This window comes from Numida meleagris, chromosome 1 (genome assembly GCF_002078875.1).
Source record: "Numida meleagris isolate 19003 breed g44 Domestic line chromosome 1, NumMel1.0, whole genome shotgun sequence".
Taxonomy (NCBI): domain Eukaryota; kingdom Metazoa; phylum Chordata; class Aves; order Galliformes; family Numididae; genus Numida; species Numida meleagris.
The window spans coordinates 151,999,740-152,022,057 of record NC_034409.1 but is presented as its reverse complement, the minus strand read 5'-3'; the positions used below and the strand labels follow the sequence as shown (position 1 = coordinate 152,022,057).

The 22,318-nt window shown below is 40.3% G+C and overlaps 1 protein-coding gene across 1 annotated transcript; it reads right to left on the bottom strand.

Moving 5' to 3' along the window:
* Positions 6,770 to 20,785, bottom strand: EDNRB (endothelin receptor type B). The gene is made up of 7 exons (XM_021416961.1): positions 19,776 to 20,785; positions 11,507 to 11,619; positions 11,140 to 11,344; positions 10,638 to 10,787; positions 9,545 to 9,678; positions 8,865 to 8,973; positions 6,770 to 7,419 (listed from the first exon to the last, which is right to left on the bottom strand). Exons 1-7 carry the CDS (start codon positions 20,619 to 20,621, stop codon positions 7,288 to 7,290), a joined length of 1,689 nt encoding a protein of 562 aa, XP_021272636.1. The 5' UTR covers positions 20,622 to 20,785; the 3' UTR covers positions 6,770 to 7,287.

The following is a 22,318-nucleotide window of genomic DNA, read 5'->3' as shown; positions in this document are numbered from 1 at the left end:
AACTTCCTGCCTGCTTTTCAAGAAGCCCAGAAAAATTACAGATTTTTGAACAACAGAATTATTACTTCAAGGTCTCTTGAAATGCATACAATTGTTAACGGGACAAAATGAAGAAAACTGTGTACATTATTAATCACTAATTAACTCATTAACTTAATTGTTAATAATTAATAATAACTAATAATAATATAATATAATATAATTAATAATAACTAATTAATTACTATTAGTCACCTCACAAATATTATTTTGCTTCATATTCTCCCGCAGAAAGTCTTGAGAGATGACGGCTTCATATTTACTATGCAAGGAGTTAATTAATGTAAGGCATTATCAGTAAGCATATAATCCATAGAGACACAATCATAACTTAATCCATGTCAAAGTCCATAAAAGTGGAGATAAAATCTATCAGTTCACTTGCACTTCAACACACCTTTGCCTTGCAAACTTCCATTGACTTCAGCAGCTCAGTTAAACAACAGTGAAGTCATTTTTGGTGGGTTGTTAGACAAGCTTTGCAAAATGTCCGTGGACTCTTGTTGTCATACGTACATCTATTCATTGATTATCAAATCATTTGTTTTATACCTATGGGTATCCCGGTATCTTTCTAGTTATTAAAAAAAAAAGGGGGGGGGGATCATGATTGAAATAGGCACAGGTAAGGACAAAAACAGAATTTTCACATTATTTTAATGCATTAATGTATCCCTCTGATCATATGCCCATTCACTGACAGTGGAAGCTCTTACAGTTTCAGAAAGTACTTAGAATAGATTACATTTAAATCACAGAACTGCTGAAATTGGCTTGGTTTTTTGGAGATCATCTAGTCCAAACTCCTTTCTTCAAGAAGAGTCACCTACACAAGGGTGCTCAGAGCTGTGTCTGGTTGGGTTTCAGGTGTCACCAACAACGGAGTCTTCACAGCCTCTCCGGACAACGTTTCAGTTTTTTGCCACTGATTTTTTTCTGTTAACTAGGCACTACTGGAAGGAGTCTAACTCCACCCTCTTTGTACCCTCCCTTAACTCTTTATTTTTGTATATTTATATGCATTGATGAGACCCTCCCTGAGCCTTCTCATCTCTAGGCTAAGCAGGTCCAGCTCTCTCAATCTGTCCTGATATGTCAGATGACCCAATGTGTGTTCAAGGAATGCAACTCTTAAAATCAATGTTGCCAGTTCTACACTGATTCTGTCACACAAATACAATTAAATCAAGTTCATTTCCAACCCATCTTTTACTTCACAAACATCACTGATTAGAAAATACTTTATTTCCACTGGCATTTTTGAAATTTCTGAATGTAAGCAAACAAAGTGTCAATAAAAAATCAGTAATTTCAGAATTGCTCAAAGCATGATCATTGTTTGGGGTTTTCCTTCCTTCCTTGTTAGCTTGTTTCTATAAATCCATTAAATTGGGGGTGATGATCTTTTTATATATTCTAATGACTCAAATAGTTAGTTACCTTAGTAAGTAGTCACTCATCACTTAGGATCTACCCACATGCATGGAAGCAAACTGACACTAGCTCACTCTACTGAAGATTTGAGCTGAATATAAGTTATCCTGTTCTGCTTTGGAAGCAGTAACTACCTTAGCCTCAGCTTGGTTCCCACTGAGCTCTGACACTCCTGACATTCAACATTCAACCTTGTAGATATACCTAATATCTATTTAAAGTACTTCAGTACTATTTAATGGATTGTAGATCATAATAAATCTTTCTAACTATACAAATAAAAGATACACAAAAATTTAAAAGCTTTTTAAAGCGTATGTTTATAAAACTATTTAACAGAGTAGGAAAAGGAGTGATTTAGATACACTTAACATTGAGTTGAATATGTATTGAAAGAAACCTGGAATGTTAAGATACTGATTTTATGTTTAAATTCTGCTTTTTATTCTTGAAACACCCTCAAGTACTTTACAAACCGACAGATTGGAATGCTCCCACTTTATAGCAATAAAATAGTTACCTCTTGTGTGAGACATAGCAGATGTCTCTGTGCAGAGTGCTAAACTACAGAACAAAGCAGTATGCTCTTCTCCACCACACCACAGTTGATAGGAAAGAAGAAGCAGATTGTAATTATTTCAATTGGAATTTGGCAAAGAGCCCAGTATCAGCAATTCTGCTCTTCTGTAATGCTGCCATGAAACATGATTGTACTCCAGATTTTACAACTCATTGGAAAGGCTGGAATAATCACACTGGTTGGAAAACTGGTTATTTGTATCAAAGCTGTGAGCTCAAGTAGACAAAAGTAGATGTCTCAGTAAATCTACAATAGAATTTCTATACTAGAAATCTCTGGTATTTTAACTTTTATCTATAGCTTCTCTAGTCTTTTCCGCTTCTTTCGCTGTAATTATTTGTTAGTGTAATTACAGGTAAAATAAATAAAAATAAAATAGAGATAAGTGTAATTTCACCTGCACTTATGTAATATATGCATATATATGTGTGTATTTACAGATAAAAGCACATATATGCATAGGTATGTTTTTAAATATAAATTATACATTGAATGTATTTGCATATTATAATAGTTTTATTATTTTAGTCAACTAAAGAAGATTTTATGTTAAATTCTCTTGCACAAGCTACATACATATGCAAACAAATCTCAGATGACCTCAACTATACGCAAGATTTTCTTTTCTCGTGAAGGCTTTTGTGAGTTTTACATTAATGATAAAATTAAAAAAAAAATAGGCTAGTCCAATGTTTTATGCTTGTGTATAGGAATAGAGGTGTGTTTATATAAATACGTATCAAATTTATGTACATATGTGTGATTACTGCAGGCATCAGTTACCGAAATATAGCAGATTTGCACAGCATGTATATTGAGAACTCTTCAGCCTTACTGAGCAGACCACAAGAGCAGCAGCCTAAAGGAAGTTGTAGTAAAAACTGAACCACTTCATGGACCAGAGTCAGCCATCAACACCACACCATCAAATATACCTCCTCCTCAGTAGCTAGTATGAGTCAGTATTTGAGGAATGTAAACTACATGTATATCCTTGTTGCTACGTAAATTCTAGTATGTTTAGAAAACCAACAACAATCTGCACAGTTAATCCCCTAAATGAAACAGTCAAGACTGCAGTAGATAAAACTGAAGATGAGATCAAGAAAAGCAAATTGTAGCACGGGAGAGGAGCTGGGCTGTGAATGCTATGCTCTAAGTATATAAATCTGTCGGATTTTAAAAGAAATATGCAAACCTATAACCTTACTGAGGACCAGAGATGAAGGGAAAATAAATGAAGAGGTCAGGAGAGGTATTAAATAAAATGTTTACTTACAAGAGACTTCTTCTCTACAGGTGCTTCTGTTCCAGGCACAAGGAAGTAGAAACTATGTGATAAAAGTCCTGGGACCACAAGGAAAGGTAAATCTATAACAAATGTAGCAGGCCACCAACTAAACAGGAGGAAATGTAACTACTTAGAACCAAATGCCAATAACAGGAAATGTATTTTGCAAAGTAGAGATACTGCAAGCATGAAAATTTATATATTTGAACAACAGAATATTTAGATTGATATAATTTTCCACAGCTTTACAGAAGGTAAATTGAAATATGCATGCAATTACGGTCATCATACAAAGTGGGTGATGGCTTTCATGAGGCTTATTCCAGTATAGAATGCATACATATCTGAAGTTTCATGCTTTTTTTGTTATGCCCCTACCACAGGAGGATTTCTGACTATATATGGGTATGTAGAGAGATTGCAACTGGCATTTTGAGCAAAAACAAGCACAGCAAAGATAGGCATGACTGATTGTTTTAACAAACAATTTTGCAATGCGTATGCAAGTCTGAACTCTTTCCAATTTTCAACTAGCAGTACAAAGATATCCTGACCAAAGGCAGTTTTTAATTCTGAAATACTTACTTCTTTCTTACCTGCCACTGTCAAACAATTGAGACCTCAGAGAAGAAATAAGATCAGAAACATGTTTTAATGAATCCAAATTTTGAATATTTTATTGATAATTTCATTTGTTTACACTGTCTAAACCACAAGAGTTCCTATTTTGAGAGACCACGGAAGATGAAATAAAGAATTATTTTACAAAGCTATACAAAACAATAAAAAAAAGTCCTTTCAACATTATTTCAATGCAAACAACATTTTCTTGCTAAGCCTACTGTATCTTAATCAACAAAGAAGCATTTGGGACACTGAAATACAACAGCTCACAGTAGATGCTCCATAACCATTGCCTTTTCCATTAGTATCTCCGAGGTGTAGTACCAGTGCGTCAGTTCAGTCCACCCAGTCTGGAATTTGCTCTCCTAACTCAGAGAGCTGTATGCAGGCAGAATTCAGAGTAGCGGCAAAGTAACATCTAACTGCCATCTGAAGGCCAAAGCATAGAGTTGTGTTGTAGCTTCTTCCAAGTTCATTTGTTTTCATGATGTGTCAGCTCTTCAGTCCACTGCGACCAATGACTCTTACTCTCTCACACCACACTGAACTCCTCTCTGCAGTTTTTCTGCTACCTGCAACACCCTGTCTGAGGCTGAAATGAGCCGTACATGGGCTGCTTTAACTCAACAACTGATTTTACCCTCTTTCTCCTTTTAGCTTTTCAACTCCCTTGTCCAGAAAAGAGAGTATTTAACTTTTTTTCTTCAAGGCAGCAAATTTCAGGTATGTGTTTTTTAAAAAGTTCTTCTGCCTTAACTCTGCTCCAATTGAATTGAATGTTTAACATTCATTAATTTCAGTGGACGTACAAATAGACCTCTGCTGAGGACTTTACAAAATGTCAGTGTTCACTATTAGAGAAATAATTTTATCTAGAACACAATTGCATTTGATCTCTTCTGTGTATTCTTTTAAGAATATGAAAGCAGAATTCTTGAAAAAATTTTTATAGAAAATGAGACTTTCAGAAAAAATACTGCTTTGAAAAATACTGCAAAAAAAAAAAAAAGAAAAAGGCAAAAAAGTGTACTAATATGTACATACTACTTAGAAAAGTGGGCAATATATATGATCCTTATTTGCAAAACCTATATGTCTCACTTAGCAAGACTTGTCTTAAAGAGTTAGTCCAAGAAAAATGAAAAATATTACATACACGCCAATACAATAGCTACATTTTAAACACAAATAACAATCATATACATGTACAATATTGTAATGATATAAAACTTGATGAAAATAACACTGACCAGTATAGAACTTAGGATTTCACTAATTATCCATTCTTAACAGATAAAACACACTTCACAGAAATAGCTGCAGGCAGGGTGAAGTGATAGTCATGGCTTCCCACAAGAGAGTTACCATGAAAATGAAGGCAGAAGTGTTTTATAAATATGAATGTATTAAAAGTTTTGTTCTTCAAAATTTCAGTATTATAGCAATTTGTGCTGCAGAGAAAGGTAGTAACAGCAACCTAATGGCAGAAAATAAACGCGCACACACACACACACATACACACAGACAAGTACACATGCTCAAATGCATGTGCTTAGGTCCTCAGCTTGTTTACACAGACATAAACTTACTAATTCTTCATGGGGCAACACCAGGGATGGGGTTCACCTCTCCTGTTTTCAGTTGCCTTCAAGGTATCGAGTACCTCAAAGTCCAGTGAGATGAACCCCATCCAAAGCAACATCAGCTGAACATTTTATGAAAGCTGTTTTCATCCCGATCATATTTAAGGCACTTTATGGAAAAAAATCTGAAGTCAATTAAGGCTGGACTAAAAAGGTAAAAATCCTTATATGTGAAATTTGGAAATTAAAAAAAAATTCCTGAGTTTTGATAAATAATTTTATTATAATAAAATACCATGCCTACTGAAAAAATGTCTTTTATAAAAGCATATTATATGATACTTTCTTCTTGAAAAACTCATGCCTTAGTGCACAAAATATGTTAATAAGTCTTTGGGGACATCTTTAACAAATTCATAGGAAGTGAAAAGCCAAAGAATGACCTGTTATGTATGTACAAAATGTGTATTGCTCCTGGCAACACACACCATGTTTACTACAGGCATCTTTACTTTCTGCTTTTTACAGGGTCCTGCCCATATTTTAATACTTTATAATTAATTAAGCTTCACTAAACTATTTACAGAAGCAGAAACTAATCACACATCTTCTTAAGCCCATAAACGTGGCACTACAGAAATAGAACATTTTAAAACAATATTGAGTGTGCTACATAATACTGTTCTTTTGAAGCATGATTTGTGAATTTTCTTTGTGAAGACTTAAATCCACATGAAAACAAATGTTCAAGTTCTCCTGCTATTTTGCTTTGTTACATTTTTTTTTCACCTGCTGTTTCTGAAGGACAGTATTCAAATTGCAGTTTTGATTGTCTCAAATCTATCTTGAGAAAGCTGTCACGGCTCCTGAATGCCCACTCATTACAAGGGATACAACCAATTTGTTTTCATTTAAAAGTTGATCGTTTCCGATACTAACCAATGTTTGTATGGATCTATTACTCAATGCTTTTGCTTTTGGCGTGTTTTTTCTCTCTTCTGCTGCCATTCAAAACAAATAACATGGAAATAGTTAAATGGACCATACCCAAGTGCTGCCAAACACAGTGAACAAGCAAAGAGGCTACAGAATGGTATTTAAACAGACCTTGGAGGTTCCTTCTACTATAGTGGGTAAAAACAATCGTCTGAGTGAAATACACTTTCACTGTGACTGCATCCTTTAATAGTTCATTAACTATGTCTACAAACCCTGATAAAAAGTTCTAATTTTTTATATTTAAATGTGTATTACAACATATCTTAGGTTTTATTTTAAAAAAACAACAACAACAAAACAATAGTGATGGTGGTTAATCTGCTTTATAAAAGATAATATATTGAGTTATATATAATACTGGCTTTGACCCAATTAAAATTATATTATTATACTGCTTAGTAATTACTGTGACTCCAGTTCCTACAACTGTTACAGTGAATACAAATGATCATTTAATATACAGGAAGTAGGGATTGTTTGGAAGTGCTGATTCAGAAGGATTCAAGTGCTAACAATGACTTTTTATGCTTTTCTTCATGTTTTATAAATGACAATATCATAAATGTCCATGATTTTGAGAGTTACGCAGATTTGGGGCAATTATTTTTATGAAGTCTTCTTTGTGCAAAAACAAAACTAAAGTTTTCTGAATGCTACCGTCTCATTAAAAGTAATTGCCACATCTTCTTCAAAAGGCACCAGTGTTAATACACGAGAATATACCTTTTATGCCTGTTTTATGAAGAGCTGTACTTGTTACTGGAACGGAAGTTATCATATCCATGATCATTAGCTTTGAACTTTAAACAGGACTGTCTTTCCTCCAGAGACAGCAGATCTTTGGATTGGCACCAGCAACACAAACATGACTGTAAAAATAAAAGGAATGAACAGTGAACATTTTGCATTATTTTGTTTTGCACATGTTGCAGAATGCACAAAAACACTGCCCTTCTTCAGCGGTACTCTAGGAAAGGTAAAGTGTGTAAACTTCCATTTTGACATAGCAGTGTAAGCAAAAAGTAACAAAGCTATGCTCTGCATTGCTCAGATCACAACTAGCCACAGCAACCTGAGTGCTGGATGGCATGGAGAGCAATGCTCTGGCCACATATATACCACTTGAGTCTCGTGTGCAATTCTACCTGCATCCGAAAATAAAATCACTTCTTTTCTTTCATAATCTTTCTTGTAAGAAAGTTACGCAGAGTAATCTGTACTTCCTAAATGAAGTGCTGTTTAGTTCATTTTTAGAGGGAAAAAAAAAAGAGAACTACATAGGAGAATGGTGAAAAACTACACAAATTGTAGCAGATGTACTTGTTGTGTGTTCTTAGCCCTAGTTATTCTTTCAGTGTGCCAGCAACGTAGACAGGAAAGATGAGGCCAACACTTCAAGCTTTTGCAACATGTTGCTGTAATCATGAGGGAGATATCACAGCACTACTAGATGTAGAGCTGACTTACATCAGATTGAAAAATATAGCCACTAAAGAATTTACACAACTAAGCAATGGGCCTAGTGATGATCAACTGTTAAATGTTCTGCAACAAAAGGAAAATCTAAGAATTTCTGTAAGAATCTTGATAACAACCTCATTGTCTGAAGACAATGAGGGACCTCTAAAAAGCTCAAAGAACACTGGTGCTGTTTGGTGCTGCTGGACATCAGATCTACACATTTTCTGAGCAGACGTGGTAGATCTGGCTGGCTGGAAGGCTGTAGGACTGATGGGAGAAGGGCTGTGATCCAGAGCCTCAAGTCCTCTGTGGAGAACGAGTGCCCAGGGCTATTGACTCAAAGAAAGACAAAACTATGAGCAGGTCAGGCCTTTCCCTTGGCATTTGAAAGTGACAAGGGAATATTCGTACCCTCTTTGTTACCTAAGTGCCTACTGAACCAAGTGCTCAGTCAGGATCTGAGGAATAGGGTAGGGTGTCAATGTGTCCTCCCTGTTGGGTTGCAGAGGATATGGCTACATGAATCTCTGCAGAGCAGCCTGAGACTGCTTTGTCAGGGCTCTCAAAGTGGCCACATGCCAGATCCAGTCAGGAAACGATGTAGCCTGATGATCACTGTGCCAGAAGGGTTTATTATACACTCTGCTATTTTTCTTCCTTTTTTTAACTCTATGAATCCTTGCTACTTTTCTACACAGCTCCAGAAGGAGAGGGTGAGAATACTTACTGTAATCCAACTGAAATTTGAAGTAAACTTTAATGAAGGTTTAAAACACTTTCTATGTGTTAGAGAACGCGTTTTTTAGATGACATCATCTCTTAACCAGAGGTGCAACTCTCAACAGTCTCTTACCTTAAAGCAGTTTTGGAATCTCTTGCTCACCAAATACAGAGCAATTGGATTGATGCAGGAATTCAGTGAGGCCATGTTAATGCCAATGTAGTCCATCACAAGAAAAAAGCTGTGTGGAAATTAAAGTAAATGAGACATTTCATTTTCTCATAAAATGTTTACAGTTATAAAGATTGGATTCAGCTATATTCAACAAAGAAAAACTATTAAATGTGATAGTAAAGGGACCTCTATTGATAAGATTAACTCATGCAGGAAATGATTGTGCTTAATGACAAATTTTGAATCAGTAGACCATTCTCATGAAAGTAATTTCAAAAGATCCAGTCGCCTTAACTTGTGGAAGGAAATATTCCCAAGGTTTTCTTCATAGGTTTAGACCTCACTATTCAGTCAAAAGGGAAAATGGGGAAAGAATTTCCCATACATCCACATAATGTCACAAGACCGAACAACAGTCCCAAAAGGGATCAGGAAAAGACTGGCCAAACAGGATAGAAGCCCTCTGTTTGTGGGCTTCCTCATAATTTCCCAACTGCTAATGGAGTAAAACATGAATGTTCTGGATGAGAAAAGAGAGAAAACTTCAGACATACAGAAGAAGTTAATTCACTGGGAAATCCAAATATCCTCATGGAGAATGCCAGCAGCACACACGTATTTTATTTGTATAGTCTCACCTTAAAAGTTCACATCTATTGGGGTCCTTTTGGTCATAAATAGTGAGTTTCAATATTCTGCTTAAATGAAGTGGGAGCCAACATAAGGCAAAAACAAGTACCAGGCAGAACACAGTTTTGGCCACCTCACGTCTCTGAAAATGAAAATTGGAAAGAACATCATTACAGTTTCTGTGTCTCTCTTGATTGTTGCTGGCTTCTAATATCCAAATGTTTAATAAATAAAATAAAAACCCTATAAAAATAGGAGTTAGGAGAACATCAGAGTACTATATTTTCTTGGAATATGTACTTAATGTTCTCTGTTGTTTTAGATGTCTTGCACCAATTCTCTGTATCTCTAATTTACTGAAGTATGAGTAATAATATGAAAAATCATAGACATAAAAAACAGTCCTTTAAATCAAAACGAAGAAGATAGTCATCAGCTCAATCACTTTCAAAGGCTAGCTAGTTTTCAGCTGCATTTTATTGTGCTTTGATCTCAGTCCTTCCTTTCAAGGTTCCAAGAGATCAAAATTATAGCTTTATCAAGGTAAGAAGATCACTCTTATTTACACCACCACTGCGAATTAGCATGCAAAATAAAAGGCTATTTAAAAAAGCAAGGATCACAAATACATTTTACAGTACAAATGTAAATTCATTTTTGTTTGTAGAATTAAATTCATGACACACGATGTTTCCCTCCGGTGTACTACTAACTTGGAATGTATTTTGGAATGTTTTGTTCTGATACGCTGATAACCTCACGACAGTTCGGCATGAAATTAATTCAAAATAATATAAAATTCTACAGCACCAGCCTCTATATCATGGAATTATCTTAGTTTCAATCACAAAATACCCAGCTCTCAGTATTATAAAGAAGAAATGAAGCCTATAAAATCTGGAGGATTAACAGCAGATAAGAAAAAGCGTCTTGTGATCTTCACTGAACTTCTTAGGTTTCTAACAGCTTTGATATATATATGAGTTTATTAGCACGGCTGCAATGGAAATACTCCTCGGTAGTAATCTTGAAGCTATCATAAAAGAGTAAGACAATGACACAGCAGTAAAGTCAACAAAGTTGCCAGGGATAAATTTTTACCTGCTTTAAGTGATCATTTAAAGCAATCTGCATCCCACTTTTCTTTCGTAACATCTCACAGGTCATGAGAGTATAGAAAAGTGCTGTGATAGCCAGCGGCAAACAGAAATAAAAGCTGAACAGCCACCAGTCTTTAGCTTGCTTGTAAAACTAGAATAGGGGAAAAAAAAGAAAAAAAGCATTGTTAAGAGTTAACCGTTGACAATTTTGAAAAGTATACTATAACTAATTGGTCAGTCTGTCCTGAAAGAATATCCATTTAAGGCGTACGATACAGCTGAGAAAACAGGACAAGAAGATAATATGCCCTCAACTCACAAAAAGACATAGTCTTCTGGAAGCACTTATTTAACTAACATACCTCAGAAATTTGCCAGTATTTCATTTGAACATTATGTTCAACTGCATTTTGCATACACTCGTGAGCATTGTGATCCACAGAACACTGGGAAGACTGAAGGAACTGTTCCAGAGAGCTGTGATACCAACTTTGGTGTCTTACCATCATGAAGGATGTTTTCTGTGTGGGGTGAAGCAAGCAGATTCTGAGATCCTTTCCCCTGTACTCCATTGTAATCATGTCAAATGCGATAGCTTCAGGAACAGCCAATACCACCGATATAACCCAGATCAGTACAATTTCAACAGCAGTCCACTTTGGCACTCCAATTCCTTTAATTCGACTCCAAGAAGCAACTGCTCGGTACCTGAAGTAACAGCATACATTTGCAGATTAAAAGCATAAAGAAAAAAAAGCCATCTGGTTTGACTGGCTTAAACTCAGCTTCTTAGCTGAATGGAAAGGAGAATTTGGGGCAATGCCCTTATTTAAGAGAAAGTATAGAGTTTGATGAAAAAATGGGTCTCACCTGTCTATACTGAGGGCACACAAACTCAACACTGTGATGCCCACTGATGCCTTTTGAATGAAGGGCACTAATTTACACATTTCAACACCAAACGGCCAGTCCTCTGCAAGTAGCTGTGAAAGGAAAACAGCCATTAGAACTGAACAATTTTTTAAAAATAATTCCCTTAGATGCAACATATTGTCTTTCTCTTTTTTTTTTCTAGCTTGTAAAACTTAATTAGAACCACTTCACAAAGGAGTCCAGAAAGTGCATGTCCTAAAAACTAAACAGTAGCAAAACAGCCACAGGCTGAGCATGAATATGCGTAAAGGCCTAATCCTGACTTTTCAAGCCCTGCAAATTCAACTCATTTTGCTTCCAACTTCACTGCTTCAGTGTTTATGGTGAAAAAATGAGGTTCTTCCTCTTCCTCGTATTGGTTTTATCTGTCTTGAGTGTTCATGGCTTTTCCTGCAAGTAACTCTTAATTTACTAGAAATAGAGAAAACAACTCGAGGCTGATTGGAACAGAGACACAATCAACAGCTGCACACCTGGGTCGGGGGCTATTTGAAACCTGAGTGTTGAGGCTCCCTCACCTGAGAAGGTGAGCAATACTGGAGGGCAATGTGTCCCACAGTTTTTCGCTGACCATCTGATGATGAAAGGAGGAGCCTTCCTGAGGGTCCTCCTTCCTTCCACTCAAGGAACATAACCAAATAGTTTGAAGTAAACATTTCATAGCACATAAGGTAGATCAGATGAATTCTGTACTGAAGATCTTTATTCATCAGTTTTGCAATTGACCAATAATTTCCAGTACTACACTTTGGGTCTTACACTTGCATGGAAATCTTCTTACACATCCCCAGTGCTACGCTGTAGCTAATTTAGAGGACAAGACTTACTGGGCACAGAAAGCACTTTCCTCATGGCTGAAACTATGAACTGTTTGCCTGTAGCTTCAGTTTAGAAATATTTAATTTCTGTACCCTGCTGCAAGCTGCTCTAATGGCTCAAACACATCACAGCCGCAGCCAAATCTTCCAATTCCTCATAAAAACAAGGCTCTCCAGAACAGGGGTTATGCCAAGAAATAGTCGCAATTGTTTTATACGAAAGTAAACCTTCTGAGTTTCTGTAATTAGTTACATTATCTAAGCTCATCTCTACAGATCTGTTTTTCATAACTTTCTTCAAATGAGGCCTTTTGGATCTACTGCAGAGAGAAAACTTCAAAATGTAAAAAGAGAGGGAAGAAGAATGGGATTACAAAATCCTTCCCTCAGCTCAGGTCCCCTCGCACAACTTTTTTAAGGGGAATGTAAGAAAAAAAAATAGATCACCATGCAGCATGGACTCCTCTGAGGATCAAAATGACTGAAAATAGCCATGGCATCGCCCGCTGATGCTAGTTTGGTTTAGGGAAGTCCTCAAGCACACCTACGTATGTATCTAAGGACAACCAGTTACATGGGCCAGACAGTTTTTCAAGAGCCCTAGTATAATTTAAATATCATTTTATTTCCACATGAAGGAAGTTAAGTACATTTCATGACCATGTGCTTTTGGAAATCCCTATGAAGTGACCAGAATACCGTCAAAACCCCGCTTTAGTCAAATGTTGAAATGGGATCTTTGAAAGAACAGCAGTAAGAAAATTGTAATACAACCCTGCTTTGATCTACTTTTTCCATGATCTGCTTAAGTCGGATGACGAGTGTAATGCTTCTGCAGAAACAAAGCAGAAAAATAAATTCTAAGGATTTATGTTTCTTGAGTTTCATGGAAAGCAATAAAGCAGAGGAAGTAGGGAGAAGGCTGTAAGGACTGTACAGTATGTTTTGCTTCTGTGATGTGGGAAAATAACTCAGACTGTAATTAAAGTATTTGCAGCAAAGCCTCTCCCTGAGACTTCTTTTTAATTGCTGAAAGGGGTTGAGAGTAACAAACTCCTATTAAAATTGCAATGTGAATAATTACAGCTTTTCTAAATGTACACTCTACAGAATCAAATGACACCTGGACTAATTTATAAATATCAATTAGCCAGTGAATTTCCACCCTACCACACACCAAGCTGCTACAGAAATCAAAGACCTAATAGAAAGTACAGCGTATACTTCTTTATAATATCTATTGCATATTGTACCTTTGTATATACTACGTCAGTATTGTTTCATAAAAAAGCATGTTAAAAAGGAAATATTTTGCTCTTCACCAAACAGAAATTCAGAGCATTGATCAAGTTTCTGTTGATAGATCCTACCAGAGAATTTCAGCTACAGGTAGCTGGTGTCTGTACAAGACACTCCCTCTCTCTCTTCCTAAAATCACAACCGTTTAGCCACGCATGAGACTTGCCATAACTAATGCTTATCTCTCAGGTGCAGACAGTCACACCTGTGCTCTGAGCTGCCTGGATCGGAGCCAGCTCCAGTTTGGGAGCCATATGGCTGGATTATAACTGGACTGCACATGAGTGAATGTGCACTTCTGAGAGAAAGGGGGAATTAGTTTGGGTTTAGCATCACATCAAAATATTACTTGCATTCAGCCAGCTTTTAAATCAGGGGCAGAATGGATGCACAGCTGTCTGCCTTGGATTGGAAAAGCATGTCCTTTATCTCTTGCAGCTGATGTATTATGAAATTTGAGCATTTTAACGCATGAGTCATCCATTTCCCTATCACGGTATTGCGACTACCTAATGATACACTTTGCAGCAAAAGCTAAAAAATACAGATAGTAAAAGGAAGAAGTATTTTAACTGCTGAATTATGTATGCTTCCTTGCTGTTTATTTGTCCTCCATATTGCCATCTCTTCAAAATATTGCCTTAAAGCATAGTGAAAAACTTTTTAAAGCATTCAGTAAGAAATTCTTGTAAAGCATTTGCAGACAAGAACAACTGATTACTCTTAGTTTAGAACTGAAGCAGCCTAATACAATTTCATATGGGTATAACAATTTTCTTATGATTCATGGCAGGGTATCTGTAACAACAAGAGTCCCATTTTACAAATGAAAAATAACTCTGAGTCGTGAGATACTGCCAAATGGCAGAAAAGGGAAAAATAATATTGCATTTTCAGAAGTAAAATGTCAAAAGAACTCTATCACTGGCTGTATTCAGAGTGGCGTTTTCCAGTGTTTTATTGTCACTTGTTTTTGCACGGGCAGTTTCATCTGCTAAGACACATAGAAGAGTTGAAAATCAGTGCAGGGGAGTTGCACTAGATGACCTGTAATGGTCTCTTCCGAGACAAATGACTCTGTGACTCTATGAAACAGCACATTGAAGAATGATGTGAAATTAAATTGAAATGAACTAGTTCTATCACAGTCCCTGTTTCTACATCCCACACACTCCTAGCAAATACTTTCTCAGGCCAGGCACGGATCTGAGCCTCAGCTGATGTGAAAGTTGCTCAGCAATGAAAGTAGCCCCAAGAGATACTGTGACTCAGAGACACACCTGCGAGTTATAGTTCCTGCCCTGCTTCCTCTTGATCGTGTAGAAAGAGAGGGATGTTAGCAATCTGCTATGGAATATGCCAGCATGTGAGAGTGACGAACTGCTCCTCATGGCCCAGCAGCTGCAGCCAGCAGCCAGAGGGCTGATGCCACAGCTCCAGCCCAACACTGTTGGCTTTCCACAGACATACATGAAGTAGCAGCAAGGTGCGCTTGTTTACATCCCTGTCCTAATCCAAAGTAATGAATGCACATGGAAATGCAAAGCAGAACTTCTTACTTCATCCTGGCTGAGCATTCGCACTAAGTTTAGTTCACAGTGGGGTAGGACTTGATTTTCATATTTATGAATTGCAGAGCTACACGTGAAATCAGGCATGCAAGTGTATGACTAATTCACAAGCAACACTTTTCATTACATTGGTGAAATGATTTAATTAATTTCACTCTCTGCAGTTAAGCTAAGAATGTCTTACTGATCCATCCAATAAACAGTCTAAATCTTAATATGTGACACATTATTATTTTCTTTCCTGTGCCTTTAGTGATAACTTTTGCTTACTAACTGTATTTTTTGGGAAAAAAACGCTGAATTAAGATGAAGCAATATCAAACAGACATCTCGAAAATGACAAAGCTTTGTAACCTCTTGTCAAAGTCAAAAGTTTCTGCAATCTCACAAACCTAGGGTAAGGACTGCGACAAAAGTAACCATAAACAAAGCCTTGCTACTGTCAGACCGGGGAGCATAAAGACAGAGCAAAGCTAAAAAAAAAAAAACAAGTGAGAATATGAAAACTTGTTTTGAAATTTATCACGTGTACCTTTAAGTGAATGTATACATAACAAATGTATGCACAGTGAAAAAATTACTCTAAATTTACAAATCCATGCTGATGTTGTTTGATGTACTCTGGTTTGGAGACCCAGAGTGAAAACAGTTTGCATGCACTTTCAATATATAGACATTTCTGCTACTCCATTTATTGGATCTCAGTGTAGACTGTTCCCCTAACTACAGAACAAAGTTACCCCCACTGTCTGTGGAGTCCAGACAGGTTCCTCTGCTGGACTATTCAAAATAGTTTCAAACTTAAAGAGGGTAGATTTAGGCTGGATTTAAGGAAGAAGTATTTTGCAGTGAGGTGAGGTACTAGAACAGGTTGCCCAGAGAGGTGGTGGATGTCCTTCCCTGTAGACATTCAAAACCAGGCTGGATGGGGCCCCGGGCAACCTGATCTAGCTGTAATGTCCCTGTTCATTGCAAGGGAGTTGGACTAGATGACCTTTGAAGATCCCTTCCAACTCTAAGGATTCTATGATTTGCCAAGTGCCTGCAATCTGCACTTGTTAACAATTAAGAGATCCTAAACCGACTAAACACCCTACAAAGCTGAATTTGGCCTTTGATCATTTTCTTGGACAAACATCAATTTTCGCTTCTTCTCTGAAATTCCTTTTCTCTACTCTGAAATTGTACTCTATGATAAAGGAATCCATCACAGTATTTCCAGGTAGACATTCTTCCTCATTTATTTATGTCATAGTAAATTGATAACCAGAGTTCAGAAAGCCACACAAGACTGTGCAAAGGCTCAGATCTTTTCCCTGTTAAAAATCCATGGGAACATGACAATACATTTAGTCTAATATATGAGAATTTATATTAAAAATAAGAGAAAGAGAGAGGTCTATGTAAGAAGAGACAGCAGGGTGTTATATAAATTGATTAGTTTTTAAAACTACATGTTCTGATATCATTACAGATATATGCACGAGAAGTAGAGCTACTGTTGTGGAACAGCATTAAGTTTGGAGTTTTCAGTCCTGATATTGATATCTGACACATGAGATTTATCACCTTTGTCAATATGAGAAGCTGAGTGTCAGCCTCCCAGATGCAGATCTGCACCATCTGAAGGACAAACTGCCACCGTTTTCCATTTTCCATAGATTAAGTGAAGAGAAAGTCGAACAATTAACGAAGACATGGTGATGGAGCTGAACTAGGCGTAAGAGCATCTTTGCAGCCGCTACAACCGGCAGCAATTTGGCAGAGAATTTTGTTGCAGAATAATAGTCTCAGGCTTTTCTGTCTTACATTCTGCAGCTTCGGGGATACAGCCAAAGCTAGCTTGTTTCCCAGGACCCTGAAAGCTGAAACATCTTCCAGGTTCTGCCTGCTAAAACACAGTGCTCCTCTTTCCTTAATTTCATACCCGTTTTGCTGATTGTGTGAAGGATTCCAATGCTTCCCATCTTCCACTGAATGTATTCATCACGTTTATCAGCCGCAATGGACTAATTAGTGTGTTACACATTGGACTGCATTTATCTCACAGTATACAGAAAACCTGGTTTTCTTCAGATACCCTCAACTGAGTGGCGTAAATGTTCATTTGTGTATTTTTTCAGATACTTGGACAGCACTCACTTAACTTACATACTCACAGGGGACACCTTTCACAATTATCACATTTAATAGCTAATAAAATGATGCTCCTGGAGTGAATTCTGAGTTCTCTCTTACAGATCTGTCTGGAAAGTGCTCAGAGACATTGCCACGCTTTCTACTCTGAGAGCAGTTGAGGAAGCTGATGGCATTTTCTGAACAGAAGAAATCCTTTCACATTCTTGTTCATGTCGCTGGCTAAGCGAGGATCTGGTAGCAATTCTGAACATCTGTTTCATTCAGTTGGAAACTGTTTCAGCTTGCAAATTACAACAGTGAAGCACACTTGTTTTACAAACTACGTCCTTGCTAGCCTTTGTTTTTCCCACATTGCTGGGTGATTACGGCAGCGCGACTGCTTTGCTGTACTGTGGGCGCTCTGTGGGTGGAATTAAATGGATGCAGAACTGATAAAAAAAAAAAACTTATCACCTTAAATTGAACACAAGCTAATATATAAGGTCTGCCTTCATTTTTACTTGCATTTATTTAAAAGTCCTGTTTTAAAACAGCCAGTATTTCACTTGCTGTCCTAATGGATAACACAGTTCTGTTACGGGCTGCTCACCAAGATGAGCAGACACACAGCAGATTCAGCACCTGCGAGCCACTGCTCAGCTCCCAGCATTATCCTCCCAGCACAACAAAGCCCTGGGCTTGCAGCTGGTATAATATTTACCAGTTTGCATCTGACCTTTTATTCCTCCCACTCCAACCTACCCACGCTGATATACTTGATGGCATTCAATCAAGATAAGGACAGCAGCGTATTATTGAGCTTTATCATTGATTTAATTCGGAAATCGTGTCACTGAGATTGCAAAGTCTTGTGCTGAGCAACTGTTGCCTCCATACTCTTTCTTGAAAACAGAAGGGAAGCAAAGTGGTTAGTCTGCTCTAGAAAAATACAATTTTTCAAAACAGTTTGTTTTGTTTCGTGAATTCCAGACTCACACAGCTCTCACAAGAACTATGATAAACACACCATATGGGAAATACACTACAAACTGAGGAACTCTCACGTAACCCAAAATACCCAGCTCAGGAATATAACGCAATCAGGATGCGCTCTAAGTTCCCTGCTTTGTTATACTGCATGCAGCACTTCAGAAGGATAAAATATCCAGCATTCTCTCATTTCAACGGCTTCTGCAACTCATCACTGCAGACACAAAAGACTAAACTCTAAACTTGTCCCCCCAACAGGTTTTTCCAAAGATAAAAGTAACGCAGCCCAGAGCTTTAAACCACGCACATGAGGAGAAACGAGAGATGAAGGCTCTGCTCACTTTATGCAGCACCTGATCAAAGAATCAGACTTGTTTGAGCTGGAAGGGACTCTCTAAAAGGTCATCAGGTCCACCCCCCCAGTGGGTGCCCAGGGACCTGCATGCTGTCCATGCAGAAGGTGCCCTGTTTTTCCAGCATCCCCTCTAAGAGAGCTCATCCTGCTAGAGGCTGGATTCACAGAGACAACGAATCCTTAAGGACACATGGGCTGTTCAAGCTAGTAAATGAGACAGACTGTGCTCCTGTGCCAAGCCGCATCGCATTAAAGAGTGGAGTGCAGCAGGTGTGGCTGTGTCCTGCAGCTCGTGCTGCAGCACTGGGAAAGAGCTCACAGCTCGGATGGGACAGCACTGCACTCACCACCACCGCTCGTACGGAACAAATGTTTCAAAGCCCCCATTTGCTGACTGTGTGAGTCCTTGTGAAGAAGGACACAACCAGCTCTACCCCAGTGGAACGGATGGGTCTGAGCAGTACACACTTCTGTGTCTTCCCTATGTTCCTCCAGGGGAAGGAGAGCTGTGCCTTCCAGTACTTAAAAGAAGATTAAAGCAGGAGGGAAACTGACTTGTAACATGGGCAGACAGTGATAGGACAAGGGCGAATGGCTTCTTTCTGAAAGAAGGCAAATTTAAGTTAGATGTTAGGGGGAAATTTTCTACTCAGAGGGTGGTTAGCTGCTGGAACAGGTTGCCCACAGAAGCTGAGAGTGTCCCATCCCTGGAGGCGTTCAAGGCCAGGTTGGATGGGGCCCTGGGCAGCCTGACCTGGTTAGCGGGTGGCAGCCCTGCCCACGGCAGCAGGTTGGAACCAGAAGGGTATTAAGGTCCCTTCCAACCTAAGCCATTCCACGATTCTATGACTCTATGGAACAGAGCATTCACCTGCTGCACGACCATTCTTCATCCCTAGGACAGCACCGGCTTCCAGGTGACTTTGTTGCCCGCCCACCTTTAGGCGCAAACCTCTGCCCTATTTCCAGCCAGGACAGCGCCCGTCCGGCTGTGAAAGGACCACATCTGCCTCGCACGCGGCAGGCCGTGCCCCCGGCGTGTCCCCCCGTCTTACCTTGTAGACGCTGATGGGGATGTCGATGATGATATGCAGCAGGTCACCCAGCGCCAGGCTGGCGATGAGGATGTTGGGGCCGTTTCTCATGCACTTGTTCTTATAGATGATCCGCAGCAGCGTGGAGTTGCCGATGATGCCCAGGACGAAGACCAGGCAGGACACCACTGTGTTGATGTACTTGAACGTCTCCTTGATCTCCGTCTGCCCGGTGCACATCGGGGGCGAAGCCGAGCGCGGCCGCCCGCCGACCGCTCCCCCGCCGCCCTGGGGCAGCGCGGCCGCCCGGGATGCGTTGGGCTCGGCGCCGCGCGGCGCTGGGGGCGCGGCCGTCGGGGGGGTTCCGTCGGCCGCCGCCGCCGGGCTCAGCCGCCCGGGACCCGGCGGGCGAAGGGCTCCGTCGTCCTCGGCGGCGGCGGGGCGGCGACCAAGCAGCAGCAGCAGCAAAAGGGCGGGCAGCAGCCAGCGGCGGGCGGCGGGCATGGCCCCGAGCCGCGCGGTGAGCGGGGCCGGGAAGCGAGCGCGGGACCGCAGCGAGCCCCGCCGGAGCGAAGGGAAAAGGCGCGACCGGGAGGACCCGCTCTGTCCCCGCGCCTCCCGCTCCGCTCTCCCTCGCCGCGCCGGGTCGGGCCGGGCCGGGTCTCCCCGCCCGCCGCCTACGGGGCTGCGGCTGCCGAGCGAGGGAAACGCGCTCCGCCGGTCGCTCCCCGCCCCGGCCGGCTGCCGCCGCTCGCTCCGCGCCGAAGCCGGAGTGACACGGCGGCTGTCAGCGACGCAGCCAAAGCCGGAGGCTAAAACCCAGGCGGCTGGGCAGAACCCCCCCTTTTCAAAAACATAGGGCCGCATCTGACCCGTCCGTCACGGCCAGACCCCACCCGCGTCTCCCGCCCCTCTCACCGCCCTCCGCCTGCCCCGGTGGGGGCTGCCCGTCCGCCCCGCGCCTCTCTGCGTCCGTCCTCCGCCTCCTGCACCAGGTGCGTCAGCCTCAGCCACAGGAGCGCTGAGGTGTCAAAGCAGTTTTCAAAGCGACGCAGTTTTTGGCGTTGTCACTGGTCGCCTGTGGGAAGGAGGAGGGTTTTTCCCTGCCGGTCTCCCCGGGACCCCTCCCCAGTATCTAGGGAGAGGCGTTTCCCTCCGCGTTTTATTCCTCCTGCAACAGCGTTGTGACCGCTACGAACCCGCGCGATGTAGCGCGGTTATCTCACCGCTGCGTGCAGCCTCAGCGATGCCTCTGATCTCACCTCCTTCCAGTTACGGGGCCATTCCTTCAGCGAAGCATAAGGGAAGGAGAAGAGCTCTGTGCAGGGTCTTGTGTAAGCGAGAGCTGCTTCTGAAGGTTGGAAACAACTGCACGTCCAACTGAAATGGATGTGAAGCTGTTCCCAAAAGACCTACGTAGGTCTCCCCGAGGTCTTCTTAACCACGCTGGAAGCTAAGTCATATGCAGAAAGTGAATGTGTCAACACTGCGTTTGTGTCCAACTCACCTACATCACTGTCGTAGCCAAAGGGAAAAACAACAAAAAAAACAAATGTTTCTTTCAAGCTCACTACAATAGCTGGTCTGATCTCTCATCTTTCCAGCATCTCCTGCTAACATCTCCTCGAGCCACAGTAGCAGACAGCCTTTTCCCTTCCTCGTTTAACTGCACTTTCATATGTCCGTCTCTGCTGAAGTTGGCCATATCCAGCATCTTTTCCATTTAATCGCTCTTGATCCATTTCCTTATGTAGAAGCACTTTCATTTTTCCTCCCATTTTGCATTTGTGAAATGAAGGCACCACACTCCCTTCTCAGCTGCAGGAGTGTAGCTGCAGGTTAATTGCACTCCAGCTGGAAAAGTGATCTTTCCAGGTTCAGCCTTTTTCCAATTATATTTTGCAGTAGGATATATCAGCTCTGCATGACACAAGTGTAAAATTGAAAGAACCCTGAGAAATGTGTTCTCCAAGTCTTTTGGTTTTCATTTCTGCATTTCCAGTTCTGCAGTCTGTGTTCGCAGCACTGATTTTTATTACAAGTTCTTGCCAATTAGCATAGCATTGACTTTTAGTTGGAAATAAGTTCTGAAGACCTGAGAGCGGACTTTCGGTATCTAAAGGGGGGCAGTAAGAAAGAAGGGCACAGACTCTTTAGCAGGGTCTGGTGTGATAGGACAAGGCAAAATGGTTTCGAACCAAAAGAGGGGAGATTTTGGTTGGATGTAAGGAAGAAGTCTTTGACAGTGAGGATGGTGAAGCACTGGAACAGGTTGCTCAGAGAGGTGGTAGAAGTCCTGTCCCTGGAGACATCCAAGATCAGGCTGGACGGGGCTCTGAGCAACCTGATGCAGCTGCAGGTGTCCCTGTTCATTGCAGGGGAGTTGGACTAGATGGCCTTTAAAGGTCCCTTCCAACTCAAACAATTCTGTGATTCTATGAAATGCTTCTCACTAGCAATATTGTTTTCCACATCTCGAAGGTTTCTATGCTGATCCTGACCATCAAAAAAATAGATGTAGAGTGGTTGCACTGAGATATGTTTGCCAACTTTTTTGTTAGCTC